This window comes from Amphiprion ocellaris, chromosome 22, assembly GCF_022539595.1.
Source record: "Amphiprion ocellaris isolate individual 3 ecotype Okinawa chromosome 22, ASM2253959v1, whole genome shotgun sequence".
NCBI classification, from domain to species: Eukaryota; Metazoa; Chordata; class Actinopteri; family Pomacentridae; genus Amphiprion; species Amphiprion ocellaris.
Window position 1 is genome coordinate 23,881,475 of NC_072787.1, and position 19,569 is coordinate 23,901,043.

Sequence of the window (19,569 nt, forward strand, 5' to 3'; positions counted from 1 at the left end):
TCCTTTAGCTTTGAGCAGTAATGACTTCATGAGCTTCTTTACAAATAAAATTATTACGATTAGAGAAAAAATTAATCTGGCCCTTCCTACAAATATTGTGAAAATCAGGAACATCCTGTCTCAGAGTGATGCAGAAAAACTAGTCCATGCATTTGTTACTTCTAAGCTTGACTACTGTAATTCCTTATTATCAGGTTGTCCCAAAAGCTCTCTGAAACATCTACAGCTGATCCAAAATGCTGCAGCCAGAGTACTGATGGGAGTTAGCAAGAGAGATCATATTTCTCCTATACTGGTTTCTCTTCATTGGCTTCCTGTTAAATCTAGACTAGAATTCAAAATGCTTCTTCTGACATATAAAGCTCTTAACAACCAATCTCCATCATATCTTAAAGACCTGATAGTACCATATTATCCTATCCTTCTACCTCTTCCCCTCTACCTCTCTACCTCTTCTGTCCCTCTCAACCCGCCCGGCCAGCAGCAGATGGGTCCCCCCACATTAGAGCCGGGTTCTGCTCGAGGTTTTTTTTTCCCTGTTAAAAGGGTGTTTTCCTTGCCACTGTCGCCTTTTGGCTTGCTCTGGGGGTCAGGCATATGGATTCTGTAAAGTGTCTCGAGACAATTTGACTGTAATTGGCGCTATATAAATAAAATTGAATTGAATTGAAAAATTAATCAATACTTGCATGAAAACATGGAGTGAACTCTGTTCTGCTGCTGCCGCTGAGCTGCTTCGGGGACTGAGGGATGTTGGTCTTGCAGTCGAGACATGTGACAGAGTTGTCACTCGGTTCAGCTTCCCCAAGAGAGCGGCCGGCACTTATCTAAGGGCAGCACGGGTGCCCATGGCAACAACCGAGGTGTGATGTCACCGCTTGGAAGAGCATGTGTTCACGAGTGACTGCGTTGAGACACTGGCCCTTTAAATGTGACATACACTTTGAGTTTCATTACAGCCGCTGACATTCTTCGCTCGGACTCTCCATCAGGGACGACTTTGACAACTGAGTGATTACAGTTGGGGTAATTTACTCCCCTTGCGCTAAAAAAGGAAAAAAATAGAGAAAAAAAATGCGATTATTCTTGACTTGTTTGTCAGAAAATTCTTCTCTCAAAGCTTAAAGTCAGCGACGAGATGGCTGATGTGGATCAGTGATATTTTCTAAAAGCCGCCATGTCAGAAAAGCCTCTTTGAGTCTAATTCCCTAGTTAAAGGTATTAGCGATCAAGGTTCGGTGAACTTGCTCAAGAATCCTCCCGAACTGTCACTTACACCAAATCAGACAGCCGTGGTCCTTCTCTGTCGGCTCTCTGGTCCCTCAGCTAGTTTTTTTTTTTTCTTCCTTACAACATCCTTCATCCATACAGATGACACTGATTTTAAAGAAGGGGGAAGCTCTCCTCTTCACCCTGCACAGATCTGAACTGACATCAAATTAGAGAAGTTTCATGAGGTCGTTATCCCATTGTATTGCACAATTCTATATTTATACCACTTTGCCATTAAATATTTCTACTCAATTAATTTTCTTCTGCATGTAATGAGGCAACACTTGGCCCCGGAAGGCGCCATTTGGGAGGTAGCACTTGGCTAACCGTTTCCCTTTGTTCTATTGAAATAGGGCTTCAGCCTCTCTGGAAGAGAAAATGGATCACAGTCGCTCGCCTGCTATCAGATATTTGGCTTCTTAGACACTCCAGATCTGTGGATACACTAATAGGCTTCTTGGGGTTTGCAAAGAGCCAGTATTGGTGCCGCTTACGTGCTTAGAGAGATATACTTAGAAAAATACATTAGGACTTATCGATTAGCTGCGAAAATCAATCACGCATAAGGGTATAAGTGGCCGAGGAATAAAGATCGCTTTGGGTAACGCGACGGGACAGAAATGATCAGTCACATTCTGCATGAGCGTGATTAGAAGAGGATCCGACACCTCATCAGAAGGTGCATCAGCTTAACCAATTATCCAGCAGGCAATTTTCAGCAGTATTGGGGAGTTGATCTAAATCATTGTCATGAATCTTCCTCCCGCAGGCACTTCAGTAATTCAGGTGACAGCCACCGACGCCGACGACGCCACGTATGGGAACAGCGCCAAGGTGGTGTACAGCATCCTGGAGGGCCAGCCGTACTTCTCCGTGGACCCAGAAACCGGTCAGTGTTGCGTTAAATCACAAAAAACCCCACTATAAACACCCTTAAACCCATTCATACACAGATAATCAGTGCTATACTTTCTGCTCCTGCTTGTTTTCCTCTCAGGCGTAGACATCATTACACCCGCTTCTTGGAAAAAAAAAACGGCAATTTAGGCAATCAATCAAAAGTCTACACTGCAGAAATCTCCATTTTAAGTCATTTCTGGCCATAATTGGGTCCTAAAAGAAGTGGGGCAATCTGACGGAACAGTATGAATATTTAAACCTGCGTCCAAGAGAAACCAACTTGTGTTAAGATTTCTGGAAAACTATTTCCTCTACGCTTGTCTGAGGAGAACAAACATGTTGATTCGTCTACTTTGCCTTGTTTTTCCACATATAATGGTCACGATTTGATACGAGAGGCTTCTCCAAGACATGGCTAAAATTCCTAGCTGAAATGTTTCTAAGACATGAAAAGCTTTAGATGTCTACCCTGCACTATCAAAGGGAAAATTCTCTTTTATTGGAGTTTTTTACCATAATGTTGCAGCTATACAAGAAGGAATCTGTCTTTAAAAAGGCAAAAGTGACAAAGTTCTACTGGCAGAAGTGAGCTGGAAAAACAGAAAGCCATTTATTAGCAGCCTTAGAAATAAATAGCAGCCTCCAAAAAGTAAAAAAAATGAAAAAAATGAAGCAGAAAGGGCAAAAAAAAGGTGACAGTCACTATTAGCAATGTGAACATTTAGCCAACGTCTCAATTCGTTGATACCAAGTGGTCAAAATAAGCAACCTATCTGTTATCCCTTCAATATTTACCTTAGTTATTCGTAATTGCACGACCGTGTTACTTTTGTTGCTCAAATAGGTTTTATTTTTGGCTAAATATGTGTAGTTTGTGTCCATTATTGTGTCCTCTTTGCTTGGTGTAAACACAGCCTGCAATTCAACCGAAAAGTCTTGTAATTTTTGTTCTTTGTTACTGTTGACAGAAGCCGAGTCAGTCGTGGGTTTGTTTGTTTGTTTGTTTTTTTTTTCAATTTATTATATTTTTTACTTTTTGCAGATGTTAGAATGAGACATAGACATAGCTTAGATTTAGTTGCGTTTAGCTGCAGAATCACACGGCAGGCGTGATCAGTTCAAGAAGTGTTGAAAAGTTCCGATTCTTTTGTTTCTGGTTTAAATAAATGGTGTAATTGGCGTTTAGAAAGAATATATAATTAAAGATCAGTAAACTGATTATTATGATGGTTACATGGTCGTACTGTACAATTGCAGGCATACAGCTGCCTACACTTGGAATGTACATATAAGTTTATTGACCATAGATGCTTTCATCTTTTAATTTTTTACAGAATCTGGTTTATTTTTGGCAATTCTTACAAGAAGACATGCTGAATATAGTCATTTTGATGAAATATCATTATTTTTAAGCTTAGATTTGGCTAATTTTCCAAATGAAACTACACATCACATATAATTACATCAAGGACTGTCAGAAAGTTGAAAATTTGCAGATTTCTTTTATTTTGACAGTTTATGTATGTGATAAATGGTGTAATTTTGGTGATTTAATTAAAGATAAAATCTGCCAGCAGATTTTTAAGGTTCAAAGAGTGAAACACTTGCACAAATTGGCTTCTACAAGGGACACAATCTGACAAGTGATGACTTTTAGCGTTCAATTTGCTTTTTAAATCTGCTTTAACAAAATCAAAGAAGCAAATTAAACTAAAGTGAAGTAGAATTCTGCTTTCAGCTACACTTACATGAAGGAAACAAGTAAACAGAACGACGTGTGCTTAATATCAGGCAGCCGGTGCTTCCTAAAGATGATATTTTCTCCACGTTGACTGCCAACCAGCATGAACTGAAACAGCTTCTTGAGTGGACAGGCTCTTAATGCCACTGCACTCTCCACCTACATATGTAACCCGCAGCTCGGTGCAACAGGTTTTTACACCCTTCGTCTGGAGGAGGAGGCTGTCATGGGAAACATAACAAATCACGTAACGAAACAGACACCGAGGAGGCACGCCGAGGGAAGGCTGCCTCGCCGGGAGAGTAAATTAAAACTATTTATCTTGAGATAACTCCAGGAATGCTGCGAGTTTCTGAAAGTGATTTTAAAACACACCTCCTGTGTTTGTGTGCAGGCTGACAGAGGGGATTTTCAGTGAGAGTGGCACATCACCAACCCCAAAATCTAGCCGCTTGCTACTTTTAATCATTAATGTGCGCTTTGGAACATATCCTGCTTTTTTTTTGCTTAAACAAAAGGGAAACGACACACAGGGGGTGGGGGGAAAGAAGCCATTTGCAGATTAGCGTACGGATTAACAGTAATATGGTTTATCCCACATGTGGTATGTAAGCTGACATCCCCCCTTTACACAAAGACATGCCTGGACATCACATTATAAGCAGGATTTGTTTCCTCCCTTTTCTCGTCCTCTTGTGTGTGATGTTGTAGTCATTAAGCGGCGAACAAAGGTAGACGGATGTAGGGTTGGCTATATGTTTTGCTTCTGCCTAAACATTTGCCGCTTTCCTGAACGACGTGAGATGAATTGCACGTCGTCAGCCTCATTGTGCCTGGCATTTGTGCCCATGTTCTGTATGGGAGGATGAAAAAGAGCAAGTCGGAGGGCCTTTTGAACAGCGTAGGCCAGTCTGATCTGTCAGCCTTCTTCCTTATTGTTTGATATGCGGTGAATCATCTATTCAGCCCGGCGAAGTTTGTCAGAGCAGTTTATTTAGGGTGAAATTCTGTTTTTTTTATCTTTACTCTCCGCCGCTGTCTCCTCCTTCCCGAAGCGGCGTCTCTTTTATGATGCTTCAAATTCAAATGTGTAATAGCAGGCGGGTTTCTAAGACCGACTGATGGATCGCACCTTTTGAATATGCTGCCAATTACAGCTTCACTCGCTCCCCGTCCCGACTCCAAACTCCAGATCTGACGTGTCGGGAGCGCAAGAGTAAGCAACGGCGGGGGCGCTTGAAAGGCTTCAACGTTAACAGAGTGGTAATTCAAAAAAAAAATTAAAAAAAATAAATGGCGGTGCATTGGGCCCCTTTTTGGTTTACTCACTAGTTAAAATAATCAAAATGTGGCCCTCGGTGGGCTTCACAGAGGAAAAAAATTTTCTCAGTGGTTTAATTCTGTATATCCTTAATTCAACAATAATGTAGATACTCATTTTTAGGCATGTGTCAGGTGAGCAGAGGGATTTTTTAGATATACGCAGTCTACCTGTGGAGGCAGTTTGTCATTTTTATGCTACATGCCGGATAGATTTTACGAACGTTGTGAGTAAAACTGACAGACAAGCGAGAGTTAGAGCTGCACAGACAGTAATGTTCATTCATTCTGTTCATATCACACGTTACGTTCACTATTACTGTATTTTTCATCAGTTACTCTTCTTATTATTGTCTCAAGGCGACAAATGTCCGAACAGCGATCCAAAACCCAAAGATATTGTGTTTACATTTAAAAATAGTCGATAAAATCAGCAAATAATCACTAGAGACGCTTGACTAAGGCTTAATACCAGAACTTATCATCATAAGTTTCCCAAAATACTGCTTTTTTTGTTGTTTTTCATAGTTTTGAGGCAGTTGATGAACTCTGAACCCTGAGGAGTTTCTGTTTTTGTTTGTTTTATTAATATGAATATAATGCCATAAAACATAACAAGAAAAAAAAACCTGTAGTTACATTTATGATTATTTATTTTACAAAAAAATGCAAAAAATTGGAATCAAAGTTTACAACATTTTCCATTACGAATACTCGAGAAAAAAAAAGATATTTTAGTACTTAAATTTGGACAATCTTAATCTGCAAATCAACTCTAGAAAGATGTTTCACCATGCTGAATTTATCTTCCAACAGCTTGCTCCTCTGTTTGCCGTTTTTGAACCAAGCAACATTTATTTTTTTAATCAAATTCTCTTTATTCTCTGATAAATCTCCCTATTGTGTTTCCATACTGGTCTCCTCTCTATTCTGTGTACACTGCCTGCAGTTCAACCCACAATTGTTTTAGTTCTTGTACATAATCTGGTGCAAACTGTTTATTTTTGGCAAATGTTTTAAAGAGACATGTAGAATAAAATGATTTCGATGAAATGTCACAGTTTTTAGCTGACATTTGATCCAGTTTTTCCAGACATGATTAGCTCAAGAAGTGCCTGAAAGTTAAAAATCAAGCTTTTCTCCAGTTTTTCCAGTGTCTGGGTTGGATAAGTGGTGTAATTTTGACAATTTCCTTTAAACAAGATAATGTCTTTCACAGTAATCTAGCTGCACTTGCATTGAACATACTGTATATAAGTTAGAAAGAGAATAGAATATAGTAAGGACAGGGAAAATGACTTTAAAAGAGCACTTATATACAGACATATCTGTCATTTGATGTATTTTTTTACAGATTTTCAGCAGAAAATCTCCTGTTATTAAAAGGAAGCAGGTTTCAGTTGGCGTTCGCTCAGATTTTATGTTTTCACACAACCAAAAAAATTAGCAGTAAGAGCTGTAAAAGTGAGCAGTGACCGCGGGTGAGGGGTGAACGAGGTCGCTGGGTCCTCTTGTTGCCGAGTGCACCTCAGAAAGAGGCTTTCGGTTGCAGGCGGTGAAGAGGAAAATGGGCAAACGAGCTGCTGATTATGCTGCAGCGGCTCGTTTTCTCTCCAAGCAAATAAACACGAGCGGTTCAACTTTTGAGAGTTTTGTGCAGATTGTTGTGGCATTTCGTTGTTGTCGTTTCCCTGATTTGTGCACCAAAGTAGCACGTAATCAAATAAAAGCTGAAGATAATGACTCCTATAAAGCTCCAGATTGCCAGATCTGTAAATATAATCAAATGCGTGGTATTATGTTTGTAAATCTGTGTTTTTTTTTTTTTTTTTTAACCCCAAATCAGGCCTGATCAAGACAGCGCTGCCTGGCATGGATCGAGAAGTGAAAGAAAACTACCAGGTTGTGATCCAGGCCAAAGACATGGCCGGACAGATGGGCGGACTCTCCGGGACCACGACAGTCAGCATCACCCTCTCGGACGTCAATGACAACCCGCCACGCTTCACCAAGAGTGAGTTTATCTCGAAAAAACACAGAGTTGACCAAACACTCACGGGAAAAAAACCCACTTGTCAGCGCGAGCCGGTGCCAGGCAGCCAGCCCCCATCTGGTGTCAGTTTCAAAATGAATTTGGATTATTGCAGGGAGCTCTGGGGTTTTGTGCCACTAAGGCAGCCCTCTTAAAGGCAGCGAATAATTAAATATAGAGCCATATGACGGAGCGAAGGGTCCTGCAAAGTGCATCAGATCAGCCCCGTAATCCCTATTAAATGAAGAGAGTACATTCACTGGGTTTTATCTCCCCTGCTCTTCCTCTCTCTTTGTCTATCTCCCACTATTAAGTCTTTCTTCTGCTGCCTTTTGCTCCATAAAACCAGTGTTCTCAATTTAGAGCTTTTTTTTTTCTTCGCTACTACACTCTCAATCATCAATCTTTCCTTTCTACTCTCTTTCTTCTCTCTCTGGCGAACGGCAGAAGCCAGATCGGATTGACAGATTACCGGTGTTCCCCCTCAGTAAAGGCAGGAAAAAAAAAAGCAGAATACCCCCCACACACCCCTCTCCACCACACACCCCTCTCCACCACACACCCCTCTCCACCTTCCCCATTTATCACTGGCTCAGGAGAGGAAGGGGGTTGGAGGTGGCTGTCGACTCCACCAACGAACGAGCAGCCGGAGGAGGGACGGGATGGAGGGAGATGGATACGACGGGGATGGAGGAGGTGACAGGAGATAGGAGAAGAAAGAGGAAGAGTGAGGCGGACGACAGGAAAGACACCCAGTGATGGAGGGGGGAAGCTGAAGGGGGGAGGTAGATTGAAAGGAGGGGAGAAAGAGGAAGAGATATTGTAATGGGACACCCAGAGGAGGTAGAGTGTCAGGCAGCGATATCATTGTTGTCTGCCGGAGTGATGCCTCCTTCTTTTCCACCCGATGCTAAATACCTGTTGGCCTAGGGAAACCTCCTCGCGGCTCGTGCGTCGCTTTATTCCTTCCCCCTCCTCCCCTCCCGTCCCGTCCTCGGTGTGTGCGAAGGGTATTTTGTGTGTGGAGGCAAGTGTCAGTGTCACGGAGACCTGCCGACTCAGGCGTTGCCAAAACACTGTCAGCATGTTTTATTAGTGTGTCAGTGGTGTTTGTCTCCGCAGGCTGTGTGTATATCACACCCGCTTCCCTTTCCTGCAGTCCGGCTATTTATTTAAGCATACGAGATGCAGCCGGGGCCGACAGGCAGCCATCAATTTAGCCGCCGTGAGCCGTGAAATCATCTCGCACAGAAGAAACAAGAAGAAGAAATTAATTTACGCAAATTGGCCGAGAATTTATCCCCTAAACTTTCGCAGCCAAATATCTGTTTTCGGAGATGAAATATGTTTTTTATCGGAGATGTCTGCTCCCAACAGCTGATCTGCAACTAAATCTAACACTCCTTTTCACACGCTCTCCCTTTTCCTTGGCTGGCTCTGGCATTGCCGCTCTCTGATTGGCTCTGACTCACTACTCTCTCCCTGACCTGCTCTCTTGTGTTGCCGCTCCCTGACTCACCCACTTACACTTTTTCACCAACAAGGTTGTAAAATAAATAAATAAATAGTCACGTTGTGGGGCTCGTCGGCCCAGTTTTGTGTTTATAAATCGATGTCGGTGTGCGGTTTTAGGGTGTTCTGATCTCCCATCGATTAAGCGAGCCTTAAAGGAAGCCTCAATTAAATGAATCGCATCTTTGTGTGGAAAAAAAAAATGGAAATCTGACATGAATAGAAACAGCAAGGATGTGACCTTGGTTGCCATAGCCCTTCACACTCAATCTCTGACTCGCTTTCACTGCATGCACCTTTCTTTTTTCTAGCTTTTTTCTGCTTTCTTTTCCTTCTTTGAACATCTTGACAATCTTGCCCTGATTGACCAATTCTTCTTTTCACAAAATCTCAGTGATGCGTTTCTTTGTGTGCAGCTCTCTACGAGTTCAGAGTGCCCGAGTCCAATGAGGTGGGATCATCAGTGGGAGTGATCCGGGCCATGGACGCCGACATCGGCCAGAATGCGGAGATGGACTACAGGATCATCGGCAGCGACGGCCCGGGGATGTTTGATATCACCACCAACAGGAGCACGCAGGATGGCATCATTGTCCTGAGGAAGGTGAGGCGTTCACTGCCGGTCTTTTGTGTGTTTGTCTTGTTTTGTAGGGTCATCTGAACAAGGACATAGCTTTCACTGCTAATATGTGGCTCTTTTTCCCCAACATTTTAAGAGTTTCAATTGGTTTACCAACTAAAAAAAAAAACATTCTAAACTGAGTTCTCTTATTTTTTCTGCTGCAAGAGGCTCTGGGATCTGATTGGTGAAGGCCCTGCAGGCACAAACCAGCAGAGATACCCAGAACAGTCAGATGTATTGCATATTTTCCAGGAAAAATAAAACATTTGTATTGCCAGGAAAAAGCTTGTTGACACATGAGAGGTGGCTGACCAACATGTGAGTCACTTCCAGCTGTTTCAACATTCTGTTTTATGGCATTTCACTTGTCCCACGTGCAACACTGTGTCATGATTTTAGCTTCCCAGAATTAAATGAGTGTGCTGTTCATAGAAAACTGCCCGTGTAATAAACTCACTCACTTCTGACTTGGGCAAATCTGACAGTAGAACTCCTTATTTCACTGTTTTTATTGTAAAGTGGAGACTAGAGGCTTCTCTGTGCACAGCCGACTAGCTAACATGTACTGTAGTTTGCATCGAGGCGTTTAGGGAACATTGGTAAATTATAGTGCCTGTCAGTAAGCAAGTGTTCAGCAAATGGTTTCATTGATATTTTGCCTCTAGAAAATGAATTCAACTGTGGATTATTTGCAGGTTTGTACGGCAAAACATGGAAATGAAAGCTCATTTATTTAAAATACATTTTGTCCCTATAACCAGGGAGTAAAATAAAACAGCCGGATACAGTATGGTTGATTTACTTCTTGGGATTTGCAAGAGTTAACTCTAGCTGCTGCCTCTTCTTCCGTTACCTGCTATAGTGTCCAGAATTCCAGGGGAAAAAAAACACAATTTTTACACCATATCTGAAGCATTTGGTGTCTTTTCTGACAGTAAAAATCAGTTAAATGCTTTTAATTTGAAGCAGTGAACAGCAAGACTGACACCAGTGAGATACAATTAAAGACATTAACGCAGGATTTAATGCTGCGTTGTGCTCTAACAGTAAAAACTGCTGTATCAAGATGTAATTAGTGAATGTAAATATATTAAGTGACTATTGCGGAAATGTTTTCGATTGGGCCGATAAGTTTTTTAAATTCGGTTTGCAATGTATTATTTGATCTGAATAAATGAGGCTACAGGATTGGAGAACCTTCATGCTCCCTCCTCACTTCCGAAGCCCGACCTCTGCTAATGAACATCACTCTCATTTCAACCAAAGAGGATAACAACCCAATGAACTGTCTTTTCATTTATACTTTTTTTTTTTTTAATTTCTGTATGCTCTGACAACCAGAAGACAGACAGATGAGTTATTAGATTTCAACTTACACTTGCCCACACTTCCAGTACATTTATTTTGAGTGAGATTCCTTCTCCCTACTCAGCTGAGACCAAAGCAGAAATATTGATGCTCGGTATGGATCGCAGCATTCAGCTGTGGTCTGTTTGATGTATTCAACAGTATCTGGCAGTTGCCTTATCAAGCGCCCTCTCTGCAGCCTTCAATCGATAGCTTCCATCATGCCATCATTAAGTGGGAGATGACATAATTGCCTTCTGTAGCCGCAGAGATGCAGCAGTGGATGTGGTGTGTGTGGGGACTGAGCATGCCCTAATTCTGAACCTGCTAATTAAATGGGCTCGTCAAACGGGAGTGCCGTCCCATCTCGGCTCGCGTCGGTCCTTCAAAGCAACATATTCCTCCCGCGGACATGCCCCCCCCCGCCCGGTGCCTTAACACGAAACAGCCAAAAATCAATGACTCATAATATGTTACTATTCATGGTTGCGGAATGCGCCTCGTTCCATCTGGGTTTGTTCAAGCTTTCGATGGCTGTTTCCTGCGACCCACCATCCTTTCATATGTACAGCAGGCAGCCGGCGAGAAAGCTCACTCTGATCCAGCTGCTAGTGTTTGACGCCGGGTGTGCATTCATTAAAAAAGCACCGCTCCCCAGTTATTTCCTTCAATGGAGGGGGATACCTTCGGCGGGTGGAACTTCAAAAATAAGTTCAGAAGAGGGACGTGCAAGCAAAAGCCCATTCTGAACAACAGAAAGCATTAGAAACGTGCAGCAATCAGGCTACTAATCATCATACACAGCCTATAAATTACAGGATGTAGCAGTAGATGCAGGATAATAGGGGGGTCATACATTAAAGATAACTAAGCTGCTTCCTTTTAAGTGAACAAATGGGTCAAATTAAATGTAGTGTATCAATCAATAAGGTTTAGCCCAAGTATAGGATAGAGCTGTCTGCAAATAGCAACCACGGAATAAAGCTTTCTTAGCAGGATTGGGATTTCTAACATTTTGAGATGTAAATGCAGCATATTTTAGTTCAGCTTTACCTGGACCGAGCAGCTACTTGCACTTCCTCAAATGGCCACTAAAGACTGACTCCAAAAGCGAGTCAATCCTCATAGACCCCCATGTTAATTAGCCCAACTTTAAAACAGAAATAAACATGTTTACAGCCTGGTACAAAAATCAGTTTTGGTTTCTAGGAGTCATTCACCTTCAACATTGCTGTGATTTGTCCATGTTTGAATACAGTCTATAGCCTGAACCTAAAGAATAAATTTAAAAGTAGTCAACAGCTGTGTCCTTCAAAAGAATAACAGGATTTTATTGTACTTTTTTTTCATAGACCGTCTATAAAGATGAATGTACACTCCAAAAAATGACATTAGCTGCCAGTTCCATTTACTAACGTGCAATAAAATTTCATGTTTCCAAATTTAGCATCGTTAAATAATGCAGTATTTGTCTGATATTCAACAACATTTATTAATTTAATTCATGTTGACGTAAAATCTAGCTTATCATGCAGAAATCCTTTTTTTAAGGACAGTTAGCTAGGTTGATTGTGTAATATATTAAATTAAATCATGAATAGTACTTCCATGTGGTGAAATTAGTATATTTCATCCTTAAGCAATTATGCTGGACGAGCTTAACTTGATGAACTACTTTGTGTTTTTATTACTACATGATGAAGCTAAGTTGGACCAAACCCTTTGAAATTAGGTAAGTCATCATAAATAAATTATAGTGACTCAACACAATTACATTAAGTTGGATCAACAGAATTGCTTAATTTAAAAAAAAAAAAAAGCTATTGAAAGAAGTGGACATACTTTCAGTGATTTAATTAAGTTAATTCAAATAATTATTTTTTGAGCATAGTAAAATATATTTACAGCCAAAAGTTTGGATTAACTTAATTGAATCAGTGGAATTATTTCCATGTAATTAAGTAACTTTCTTTCATCAGTTAGCAATTCTGTTGGACAAACTTAATTTACTTGGGCGGAATCAGCCTAATTTACTTGTGTAATTTTTCAATACTGTTAAATTAGTTGGCTGAGCATGATTAAGTTAAGTTGGACCAAACCCTTGGAAATAAGTTGAATCAGCTCTAATACATTATATTGATTAAGAGCATTGTTTGGTGCTTAAGGTAAGCTATTTAATCATATGGGAATACTTTTTTTTGGTAATTAAGTTTATTTAAAGAGTTATTTTTGAGTACAATCAAGTTTGTTTGCACTCAAAAGGGATCATTTGGATTAACTTAATGAAAAGTATTTCAATGTGATTAAGTGACTATTTCAGCATGAAGCAATTCTGTTGGACAAACTTCATTTACTTTGGTTGAATGAACTTAATTTAGGAGTGTATTTTTTATTTTTTTTCATTTTGTGAAATTTGTTGGGCCAGCATGATGAAGTTAAGTTGGATGGGACTCTTGGATATGAGTTGAATCAACCCTAATAAATTAAATTGACTCAACACAAGTACATTACGTTGAAACAAAAGAATTTATTAATGCTAAAATAGAGAAAAAGCTTTTTAATCACATGTAAATACATCTAAAAATATGTTCATTGAATAAGCTTATTTAAAGATCTGAAAAGTCAAACCACTGTGGAAATGCATTAAACCTGCACTATTTATAGCAACCAGGAGGGGGCGAGTCCTCTGGTTTTAGTAAGAAATAGAAGTATGTGACAAAATGACCTGATTTCTAACTTGATTTGTTACTTCAGTAAACATTTTCTTAATTAGATTATTGTCTCAATTTGTAGTTTCAGGACTTTTTAGAGCATTTAGAGTAAAATAGACCATAAAGTAGAGTATATTTATGGGCGGGCTTTAGTGGGATTTTATTTATTTTTTAATCTGTAGCATCAGAAACTTTTTCAGAATGTCCCTTAAAAACACAAGATTTATAACTTGTGATATTTGCGTGGCACTGATAGGTTTAATCAACAATGCGTGAACGTGTTTGAAGAGGGCTTCAAAGTAACAGACTTTCTTTTATATGTAAACTCCAGCAGATGTGGTTTTTTTTTTTCTGTCAAATGGAGTTCCACACCCAAGTCTTACCATGCATCGTCACCGCACTAATCTGGCACACTGATCTCTTCATTTAACACAAAGACAACAACACCGAAATGAACAGATGTCACCCTGCGAAGATGGAAAAACACAACTTTGATTGATTGTTTCATAGCGCCTGCAGTGTGCCTCGGATCAAAATCAGGCAGAAAAGCACAAACAGGCAAGACGCTGAATGTTCTGGTTTTCAGGCTTGTGTGGCGAAGAACACCAACTAATCAGATTTCTTACAAACACTGACATGAATCCTGTTAAGCCGGCCGCGTTGTTGTCATGTTAGTTTTCCACCAAAATGCCACATCAGTCACATTATTCAGCGGCGGTTTGCGAAGTGTCCGACGTGAGCTCGGTTCTGATCTGTGCAGCGGCCCATGTATGTCCATCAGCGGCCTTGTTAGTGTCCTTGAACAAGACACTCAGACCCTTCACATGTGCTCATTAGATGTTCTGGAAGAGGTTGTCAGTTTAATGAATAAAAAGGAAAAAACGTCTCACCTCAAATTAAATGTGGCGTGATGCTCGGAATGGAGATTAGCCGCTCCCGAAATCAACAGCGGAGCACGGTGACGCATACAAATGTTTAAAAGTAAATAATAACAGACAAAAACAGCAGCCACTGGAGGAAGTTGCAGCAGACGTTTGTTTTTAATTTGGTATCTCTTTGTTTCGCAGCCTCTGGACTTTGAGAGGAAGCGTCAGTACAGCCTCCGTGTCCAGGTGGAGAACTCCCACATCAACCCTCGTTTCTACTCCATGGGGCCCTTCAGGGACGAGGCCACCATCAAGATCGTGGTGGAGGACGTGGACGAGCCGCCGGAGTTCGAGCGAGCCAGCTACGTCATGGAGGTGAAGGAGGATGCCGCCAAGAACACCGTCATCGGATCCGTCAGCGCCTCGGACCCAGATGACAAAAACAGCCTCGTCAGGTATGAAACTGCACCACAGCTTTAAAAAAAACGCTTCTCAAATCATCAGGTTCCTTCTGCTCCACCATTTCTGATTGGTTTATCATAAACTGTGTATTTTTAAGATGGTATCTGTGGAATTTTAGCTTCATAGAGTAAATTTGAGGCTTTCAGCGACGATATCTCAGGAACTATTAGAGATAAAAAAAAAATTTAAAAAAAACCCTGACATTTCCACCATTGTTCTAATCGTCATTGATCCAGAGTCTGTAATACTGGACAAGTAGATTGAATAGTCTCATTAAAAAAAGAAAGAAAAATCATGAAAAGTTGCATATATGAGCACAGATTCCCCAAAAATTGTTACACCTGTGATACTGTCTGAACCATATGTAGTTGTAAGTGACGATCATACAAAGAAAACCCATGAAACACTTTTAAATATTAAATATTTGATTACATAAATGGGAAAAAATAGTTTTTGTTAAGCTTTCGTACTGTTTGAGCAAGTATGACAAGATGTACCATGGAAACAACCCAAGTAAACCACAGTTGTGCAGTTTGAAAGTGTTTCGCCAAACATACGCGACCATGTACTAACATAACTGCACAAGGGTTTTCTAATCATCAGTGAGCCTTTCAACACGATTAGCTAACACAATGTAGCATTAGAACACAGGAGTGATGGTTGATGGAAATGTTCCTCTGTACCTCTATGGAGATATTCCATTAAAAATCAGCTGTTTCCAGCTAGAATAGTCATTTAGCACATTAACAATGTCTACACTGGATATATGAATGATTTAATGTTACCTTCATTGAAAAAAAATGCTTTTCTTCCAAAAATAAGGACTTTCCTCAGTGACCCCAAACTTTTGAACAGTAGTGTAAATGGGGGAAAAAGTTATTGTTAAACTTTCATACTGTTTGAGCGAGTACAAGTTGTTCACGAAAACAATCCAAGTAAACCAGAGTTCTGCAGTTTGAAAGTGTTTCTCCAAATATAACTAAGAAAATAGTGCTTTAAACGTTGACATATTTTTCATTTTTGGACTTTTTTTGTTGGAAATTGTTCTAAAAATGTGGTAATTTGGGATGGAATAACCCAGGTAACCTTTTTGCACAATGTGCTGCATCATTTCAAGTTCAGTTTCATTTTTATTCATCTCAGTGCAGCACAAAAAACAGTAAAAAAAAAGACAGAACGCGATTCCCCACTCAAGCTCCAATCAATAGTTCCTTTTCCGGAGCTTTCAGCCACATCTGGAAATGCTCTTCTCTCTGGAGCTTTGAGTCGTCACAAATAGATCTTAAAAGTGCAGATAAACATCATGTTGAAGGAATTGTTGCTGAATTAAACGTCATTGTAAAAAACACTAATAGAAATAATCTGCTGTAATAAAAAATACATACAAAAAACAGACTGTGAAGCTAAATATGTGCTTTTAGTTAACACATAAGACTGTAAACAACTTGTCTTTTACACATTTCAGCTCTGACACTGTGTATAATTTCCATTTTTACCGTTTTCAACTTAATTCTGCTTTGGATTTTTGTACGTATTTTTCTCATTACTACGGGCAGCCATTAACTTCCGTTAATGTTCCCATGGAAGGAAATTAAATCAGCCTGTACAAAGTAAAACGATTAATGCAACCTTAATGGCAACTGGAGCCAGAATGACAAATCATGCTTCGTCTTTTTATTGTTTTTTGGACTGTACTGAAAGGAGACTTACACTTAATGGTAAGAAGGGATTACTTTAATGGGGAAAAACTTTAATGCACAGAGAAACATTTTTAAAGGTTAAACCAATGAATGGAAGAAACTTTAAATTATTATACGTTAACTAGTGATAGATTTTGATTCATTTGGCTGTTTTTATGATGTATTAATCAACCACTTGGACTAAAAATGTCAGAAATATAATCATATTTTCCTAAATCTAAAGCTGAATTTATTAAAAACTGCTTATTTTTGTCGAGCTTAAACAGCAAAACATTTAATTTACATTAAGATAAAATAAGTTTTTGGCCTGAAAAATTACTGAATTAAATTAGTAATCTACCGTATTGGCCCGAATATAAGACGGTGTTTTTTGCATTGAAATAAGACTGAAAAAGTGGGGGTCGTCTTATATTCGGGGTCTAGACATTATACCCATTCACGACGCTATATGGCGCCAGATATCATTGAAGCGAATGCTGAACTTGACTCCCCAGGCCAAAGCGAACCCCTGTCACGAAGAATAAAATAAAAATAGCGGTAGCACGAAGAAGAAAAATAAAAAATAGCGGTAAGAAAGAAAAGAGAAGAAAATAATAGAAGAGATAACAGAAAATGGAGAAACGTAGCGACAATCTGGAGAAAAGTGGGTCGAAGATCGGCCAGGTTAACCGGCAGCTGAGGAGAAGTTATGATGTAAACTTCAAGATGATGGTTATAAATGAGGCAGAGTCTTCAAACAATTGCAAAGCGGCTGTGAAATATGGTGTCACAGAGTGTAATGTACGGAGATGGAGAGCTCAAAAAGATCACCTAAAAAATGCTCACAGTCAGAGAAAAGCTTTCCGTGGTCCTCAGAGCGGCCGCTTCCAAGAACTTGACAGGAGGGTGTGCGCGTACGTGGACGAGAAACGAAAGGACGGGATGCCCATCAGCAGAGCTGTCATTCAGCTCAAGGCCGTGGAAATAGCCAAAGAGCTAAACATACCCACCGCTGACTTCAAAGCAAGCCTCGGCTGGTGTAAAAGAATGATGCGGCGTAACGGACTAACGCTGCGACGCAGAACAAGTCTAGCCCAGCACCTGCCCTCTGACTTTGGAGAGAAGCTGTTGTCTTTTCAGCGCTATGTCATCAACTTAAGGAAAAAGCACTCTTACCCACTGGATCAGATTGGCAATGCTGATCAGACACCTGTGTTTTTTGACATGCCAACACCTGTCACTGTACACAAGAAAGGTGAGAAATCAGTTATTATAAAATCCACTGGAAATGAGAAGAGCCGCGTTACCGTCATGTTAGCCTGCCTCGCAGACGGAACCAAACTCCCTCCGTATGTGGTTTTAAAACGTAAGACAGTACCTAAGGAGGCGATGCCAGCTGGCATTATTGTACGTGCCCAGGAAAAGGGCTGGATGGAGACCGAGCTTGTAGTGGACTGGCTCAAGGTTGTGTGGGGCAGACGGCGTGGGGGACTCAGAAAAAAGAGGAACATGCTGATTTTGGATGCATTTCGTGGACACTTGTCTGATCCAGTCAAAAAACAAGTGAAGGCGATGAACGGCGACTTAGTGATCATTCCGGGGGGAATGACAAGTCAGCTGCAGGTGTTGGATGTTGTGGTCAACAAACCATTCAAAGACAATCTGCGAAAGAAATACACAGAGTGGCTCCTGTCTGGTGATCACGCACTCACACCGACGGGAAAGATTCAGAAGCCTTCGGTACGTTTGCTCTGTGAGTGGATCCTCCACGCATGGGATGCAGTTTCCCCAAAGAGCATCATCCACGGGTTTAAAAAATGTTGTATATCAAATGCCCTGGACGGCAGTGAGGATGACGTGCTATGGGAGGAACCAGCGGAGCCAGAGGATGGGAGTGAGGACAGTGACACTGATCACAGCGAGGCAGAGGATGTTTGTGAGGAGTAATGTTCTGTCATGACAAATCTCAGCTACTCTCAAGTTTAACCAGTTTGCATTATTTTATTGCAATGTTTTTCCTTATTCAGATTTGTTTCAAGACTACAGTTACAGTTAGACTTCACTTTGATGGTTAATGCAGTTATTGCAATTTTGTTGTTTTATCACAATAGATTGGTTTATTTACATTTCAAAAACCAGAAGCCATTCATTTACGAATGTGATTGCACTTTAGTTTACATATTTAAATGTTCAGATATTAAGATTTGAATGAGGCAAAATAACATGCTTTTTCTCTCAAATATATTGTTATAATCATTTGTTTCAGATGTACTGTAATTATTTTCTGTATAAAAATTAATTTGGTGTTCAAAAAGTCTTTTTTCAAACTTGAGTCTTGAAAAAGGGGGTCGTCTTATAATCAGGGCCGTCTTATATTCGGGCCAATACGGTAATTGTTTCAACTACATCATCAAATATAGTCACTGAAATCCTAAAAATGAGAACCGAAAACCAACTTTTTTTAAACTATATTCAGCCCAGTTGATGCTCAGGATTCATTCCGCAGACGATCTTCCAACATTAAACAGTTGTCACACAATTACAGATGTTCAAATTTGTTTTTTTCAGAGCTTCCACAACATTTGAGGACTTTTTTTTTTTTTTTTTTTTTAACACGAAGCTTGATGTATAGACCATTTGTACTCCAAACAACTGAATTTGGAGCTAATAAACATGGAAAAACACTCATTTTTTTACCAAAATACTGCAAGAAAGTAGAGTTTATTCAGGGATTAGTGGAGCTGTGATTACCAGAAAGCAGCATATGGCTCCGTTGGCAGAAAACTGACTCTTGAGTTTGCATTTTGAGGAGGCCAGATACAATTCCAGTTTATTACACTGAGTTTAACAGAAGCATTATCTTTGAGTGATCAGTCATCACGGTTGTTGTTCTCTGCGTCCTCGGCTACACTTCATCACAGCAGGTTCAAGTATAAATCGCTGCCGAAACAATGCAGATAAAAGCCACACGAACCTGAGATCTAACGAGGACGATGTTCTCCGGTAACCTTGAATGTTTTCACGTTCAGAGGAGCATCAGTGATGAGTTTCCATCACAGCAGTTCTGAATGACACTCGCTAATATCTAGTAAGAAACAGGCCATT

General features: G+C 40.2%; 1 protein-coding gene across 4 annotated transcripts in view; it reads left to right on the plus strand.

Annotated features, from left to right (window-relative positions):
• Positions 1-19,569, plus strand: part of LOC111565026 (cadherin-6-like) — a 90,933-nt gene that overhangs the window by 41,331 nt on the left and 30,033 nt on the right. For 3 of the 4 annotated variants that reach the window (XM_055006966.1, XM_055006965.1, XM_055006968.1), the window contains 4 exons: positions 2,042-2,161; positions 7,080-7,247; positions 9,194-9,381; positions 14,525-14,778. In XM_055006966.1, coding sequence (XP_054862941.1) covers positions 2,042-2,161; positions 7,080-7,247; positions 9,194-9,381; positions 14,525-14,778 — 730 coding nt within the window. Of the gene's footprint in view, positions 1-1,727; positions 1,952-2,041; positions 2,162-7,079; positions 7,248-9,193; positions 9,382-14,524; positions 14,779-19,569 lie in introns of those variants that run through there. The other variant, XM_055006967.1, reaches the window with a different exon arrangement.